This window comes from Chinchilla lanigera, unplaced genomic scaffold, assembly GCF_000276665.1.
Source record: "Chinchilla lanigera isolate Chin_1 unplaced genomic scaffold, ChiLan1.0 scaffold00024, whole genome shotgun sequence".
Classification (NCBI taxonomy): domain Eukaryota; kingdom Metazoa; phylum Chordata; class Mammalia; order Rodentia; family Chinchillidae; genus Chinchilla; species Chinchilla lanigera.
In genome coordinates, this window is record NW_004955425.1 from 22,066,097 (window position 1) to 22,072,096 (window position 6,000).

At 50.0% G+C, this 6,000-nt stretch overlaps 1 protein-coding gene across 1 annotated transcript in view; it reads left to right on the top strand.

Annotated features, from left to right (window-relative positions):
- The window catches only part of Dmgdh (dimethylglycine dehydrogenase), a gene marked incomplete at its 5' end in the record, with an annotated part of 57,405 nt that overhangs the window by 20,120 nt on the left and 31,285 nt on the right, over positions 1-6,000 (top strand). The window contains 5 exon segments of the mRNA XM_013514886.1: positions 632-801; positions 1,103-1,256; positions 3,115-3,280; positions 3,900-4,030; positions 4,962-5,179. Of these exon segments, the coding sequence (XP_013370340.1) occupies positions 632-801; positions 1,103-1,256; positions 3,115-3,280; positions 3,900-4,030; positions 4,962-5,179 (839 nt within the window).

Consider the following 6,000-nt stretch of genomic DNA (forward strand, 5'->3'; position numbering starts at 1 on the left):
CCCTACTGTGATAGCAGAAACGCAGTCACATTCTTCATCATCAGGCATCTTCTTACTGAGTAGAAAGCAAGCCAGTCTTGCCCACTAAGTGACCAATAGTTGCTAAATGCAGGTGCCAGAGCGTCTTTCCACCTCCCTGCAGGGCCCAGGTGAAGGCTTCTGGGCTCAGTGCTTTCAAGTCCACAGCCCTGGCTCCTTGCAAAGAGGCCACTGCCCAAGCAGGTCCAAGCCGAGCCTGAGGGGCATGAGTTTTCCCTTCCAGTTTCCCCTCGGCCAGGGCAGTCAGAGCTCAGGAGAGCTGGTGAGAGTCAGCCACACTGCCCTGTCCTCCACTTCCATCCTCCTCACTCGCCCACACCCTTTTTTCCTCCAAAGCTAGGAGGTGGAGGCTAATTTGCAGGCACACCTCTCCCAGCATTGTGGGAACAGACCAGCTATCAAGTCAGGCATGTTTAATTTGGATGCCTAAGTACATTTTAAATGGAAAAGTGGATAGCATAAAGATGATGTCCCTTAGTGCTCAGAAGAGCACAGAACACTCCAACTTGGAGGCCCTGTAAAATATCTGGACCTGTGATCACTTGAAAACAACCTGTGATAGTGAGTGGGCATCTGTCTCTGTGTTCAAAAGGTATGGCATAATCCACGCTGGCGGGGTAGGGAAGTACCTCAGTGACTGGATCCTGCAGGGAGAGCCTCCTTTTGACCTGATAGAACTGGATCCCAACCGCTACGGCAAATGGACCACAACTCAGTACACTGAGGCCAAAGCCAGAGAATCCTACGGATTCAACAACATCGGTGAAGTACAGATTTGCAGTTGTACAAAGTGTTCACAGCGTCCAACACTAGATGCTCTTTATGGTGTTCATTGGGTGGAGGTGGTCCGGGACCCTAACAGTATTGTGCATTATTAATTATTTCAAGTTTTAAATATCTTTTCACTTTATCCCTTGATGATGAACATAAATGACAGCTTTGACTTTCACATAAACTCCACACATACTCTTGCATGTGCGTCTGGCTTTCGGGTCCTGTGTTTTTCACTCTCTGAATCCCTTGGGAGCATCTGTCATCCTGAGTGCCGGCTCTCCTTTTCCAGTTGGCTATCCCAAGGAAGAGCGCTTCGCCGGGCGGCCCACGCAGCGCGTCAGTGGGCTCTATGAGACCCTGGCGCCCAAGTGCTCCATGGGCTTCCACGCGGGCTGGGAGCAGCCACACTGGTTCTACAGACCGGGCCAGGACACTCAGTACAGGTGCGTGGCTGGTTCGTCTGGGTGCTGGCCAGGTGTGGAGCCCAGCAGCGAGGGGACGGGACACAGAGAGCTGCGGACCCTTCCCGCCCTGAGAGCTGCAGCAGCAGCCTGGCCATGCCTCTGTCACTCGGCATTTTTGCCAGCAAAGCAGAGGAACTTTCCTCACCCTGCCAAATCCCCGTATGACCTCAGTTGCCTCTCAAAGGTTTGTATGGCTTTAGGATCATGGCCAAATCACACAGTACAAAACCTCAGAATGAAAAGACCTACATTTGGGGGTTTCCTGCTCATCATGAAATAGCCCCTCACTTCTAGTGCGTGTGTGGTGTGTGTGTGTGCGCAGTGCTAAGCCATGCAGGTCGTGTGCATGGTTGATAGATTAGCTCAGGCTTTCAAGTTAAGCTAAGGCATAAAATAAACCATCAGAACCAGGCCATGGGCCCCTGGAAAGCACCACCTGTCCTGTACTTGAGCTGAATTGTGATCATATATTTTTTCTCATGAGAATCTATAAACCGGGGGAAAGCAAGTAGCCAACCTGAAAGCTGTTACCTCCGTTTTCGAGCTGCTGTTTTGCCTCTGTAAACAGTTCTAACGTCTACTTGAAGATCAGCTCTAAGCTCTGTGAAGGCTACTGAGCAGGTAGCTGCGAGCTCATCTGGGCTCCACAGGGTGCCAACCTTGATTATTTGGTGGCCACGTACTGGTTTGGCTTTTCTCTAAATGCCTGAGATAAATGCCAGCTCTATTGTTCACTTTGTGCTTTTTTGATCTGGCCTGAAATTCTTCTACCATTTTAATAATTAAGCTGCTGAGAACTCACTTTGCAGACCCAGAATCCTGCTCTGAAGTTAATATACTGAGTTAGAGGTCTGACTTGTGAAGTAGAAAGGACCTTTCACCACGTGCCAGGAGACCTTTGCTCTAGACCCAGCTCTGTCATTAACTAATGCAAAGGTCTTGGAAGTCACATTGTGCCCTTTCTTTGAAAAATGTATCTAGGCTTAGTAGAGTGTGCCTGTAATCCCAGGACTGTGGGAGGCAGAGGCAGGAGGATCTCAACTTCAAGCCCAGCCTGAGCAATTTAGCAATTTAGAGAGAACTGATCTCAAAATAAAAAACACAAAAGGGTTGGGGATGTAGCTCATTGAAAAGCTCTTAAGTTCAATTCCTGGTACCCAGTGCCCGAAAAAAAGGTGTTGGACCAGAAAGTCTGGCAGCCTGTTGTCTTGTGAGCATGGAGGCCCCCCCAAGACTAAGGCATCGAAGTTGGACGTTAATAAGCGCAGCTGATTTGCATTTGTAGCTGTGCTGGAGAAGCTCTGGCTGGACAGCTCCCTCTCCACTCCATTGTTCTGATACAGTTCAGCTCAAAGGCTGGCACTGGGAAATGCTCCGCAGGTGATTTGCATGCGCTTCTAGGGTGTGCAGCCCCAGGCTGCTGACCTGCGCCTGCCTCAAGTGCTGTCTTAAGTGCCAGTTAATTAATGCTTCATTGGCTGTGAAACAACCAGATGAGTAGCTTTAAAAAGTCAGGGTTCAGCCGGGCGTGGTGACGCACACCTGAAATCCCAGCACTCAGGAGGCTGAGGCAGGAGGATCGTTGCGAGTTCGAGACCAGCCTGGGCTACAAAGTGAGCTCAAGGCCAGCCTGAACTGCAGAGCAAGACCGTGTCTCAAAAAAAAGAAAAAAAGTCAGGGTTCAACACATACATATATGTGATTTGCTAAGTTTAAAGTCGAATCTGTTCCCCCCAAATAGGATTTTCTAGATGGGTAAAGTTTATTAAAATAGCTTTGCTCTGCACCCTTGGACAGTGAGCAAAAGCATTCTTTGACACCAAACACTGCTTTTCAGGCCAAGTTTTCGCCGCACAAACTGGTTTGAGCCGGTGGGCTATGAGTATAAACAAGTTATGCAAAGAGTGGGGGTGATTGACCTGACACCATTCGGCAAGTTCACCATCAAAGGCCGGGACTCTGCGAGGCTGCTGGACCATCTCCTCGCCAATGTCCTTCCCAAGGTAGGCGGCCAGTGCCCAGGGCTCACGCCTATGCGACTCCCCATCCTCTTGGGTTTTTTTCAAAAGTCAAAATCCAATGTGTTACTTCAGTTCACAGTTTGATACCTCTGTGAAACCAGAACTCCTCAACTGAGAGAATATATGCTACATTTCAAATTTAAATTCTTGTTGAGTGATTTACTGTATCATCCAAGGACCTAGTGACTTTGCTTAATTATGTCGGTGGAAACTTAAAACTGACCATAAGCAGGCCAGGCATGATGGCAATACCTGTAATCCCAGTGTTTGGAGGCTGAGGTAGGAGGATCTCCTAGAAATCCAGGGCAGCCTAGGTATGGTGAGTTCAAGGCCAGCCTGAACTGCATAGTGAAGCCCTGTCTCAAAAATACATCAATAAAATTGATTGCGATTGAAAGTATAGTTTTTATAACAGCTTTAAATGATTGTTTAAGATGAGAGTGCCAGTTAACCTTGGGTTTAGGTAGTTCATACAATTGATAGAGATGATAACAGCAGAAAGCATTTCGTGGTTAACACCCATATTTTTATTTACATGTGTGTTAAAGGAATGTGTAAGGTTTTCAGCTCACGCTAGGTCATTTTTAATTATTTGGTGTAGGTGGGTTTTACAAACATAAGCCACATGTTGACGCCCAAAGGTCGTGTGTATGCCGAGCTGACTGTCTCTCACCAATCCCCTGGCGAATTTCTGTTAATAACTGGTTCTGGGTCCGAACTTCATGATCTTAGGTAAGCACAAGACAGTAAGGACATTCCGTATGCCAAGTATGATGGTACACACCTGTAATTCAGCACTCTAGGAGGCTGAGGCAGGCTGAGGCAATATCGAGCCCAACCTGGGCAATACATTGCTAAAGCCCAGCCTGCCTTAAAAATAAAGTTTTAAAAAAAGAACATTTTGTACAGATTACTCCATCTGACACTGAGCTTTTCTTTTACAGTACTTGAAGTACAACTTTAATTTTTCCTTTAATTTTGAGCCTTTTATGGGAAACATTTGAAGGCCTTGCCCACTCCTAACGCTGGCTGTGGTTAGAGAATGACGCACATCTTCTGCTCTCAGGCAAAATGCACTGGGTTCCGTCTTGGCAGCCAAGCTTTGGCCCAGTCCACTCAAACCCCTCCCCAGAGATTTGCGAGCCTGAGGGACCGCTCGGTGAATTATAAGCGGGCCGCAGTTGGGCTCCAGTAACTTATCAAGGCTTGGGAACTGAAGCCAGAACTTTTATCTCTCCTGTGATCCTCAGAGCGATTCTGTGCCTGGCGCCAGGCGTGTTGTCAGCCTTCAGTGACCCAGTGCGCCTCCTGCATGTAAGCGTTAGAGCACATTTGGGTTTCCATTAATTTTTGAAGACTGACTCATTACTTTAAATGCAGTAGAGCTGTCACTGTTTAAGAAAAGTCTTGTGGCTCGTTTAAAATCGAAGCACCCTTCTGTTCTGTGGAGTGACCCCAGTGTATATGTGGGTGATTTACAGACAGTCACTTCACATCTCATGGACTCAGTTTCCTCAGGTTAAACATCAAGTGTTTGTCTACCGCGGTCCTCCGGGGACTTTTTGATAATTCTAGACACAAAGCCTGTCTTCAGGGCAGTAAGACGGTAGCAACACGCAACATCCCGGCAACGCTCAGGCTGGTGTTCATGACTCCAATGTAGATGGATTGAAGAAGTAGCCACCAGAGGCAGATACGATGCTGAGATCAGAAACGTAACCGAGGAGCTGGGTGTCCTTGGAGTTGCCGGGCCGCTTTCCAGAAGGGTCCTGCAGAAGCTGACCTCGGAAGACCTCAGCGAAGGAGCCTTTGCATTTCTGCAAACCAAGTCCTTCAAGGTTTCCAGCATTCCTGTCACTGCCATCAGGATATCGTACACAGGTAAGAACCTCAGCCGGCCTGGTGTGAGTCTCTAGATTTAAAAGGGGCAGTCAGGAACAGGTGTGCGCACGCGTGCACACACGCTCGCTGTCTTGTGACTTGGCAGGAAGATTTCTTTCGCTCGGCTCTAAGATGAGTCTGCCTGTCACCGCTAGGTCCACGATAGTGAAACCTTTCCAAATGTTGCTCCCGTCTGACACAGTAGGAAGGGAAAGAAGGAAAAGGGCGACATCAGAAAAGCTAGAAAGGCCAGGCCAGCGGCCCCGCTGGAAGCAAGGGTCTGGCTCAGAGCCGACCCGGCCCGAGTCCTGCTCCGTGCAGCGCTGCCCGCAGGCACCGCGTTTCACTGGCAACCCCGGCCTCGCACGCGCTGGCGCGGGCATCTGCCAGGGCGCTCTCTGGCCCCCATCAGCGCCCGACCGACGGCCGCCTCCCTCACCTCGGGTCCCTGCGCGGAGGGGACCCCAGGAGGGGGCCCAGGAGAAAACTGCGCAGCACTGGCGGGCACTGATCTCGCCTGGGCCCCACCCTTTTTAACCCAACGGGGTGCGAAACAATAACCAGAGTAAAAATGAGTAGAATAAAAGGTCAGCGGGACAGCTTGGGTTCTCCTCCGCCTTGCTCGCCCCGCCTGCTCGGATGCTGAGCGAGGTCCTGAGTGGGGCAGAGTGTGCAGACCCGGAGTAGTTCCGGGGTACTGAAGTTTTAAGCCTGTGATCCCCGGGCAGGGCCGTGGGAGTCGGGGCGTCTGCATCGTGAACCCCTCTCTGTATAAAGTGCGCGGCCCGTATTCGCGGAGCTCCGTCCGCCGACATGGCCGC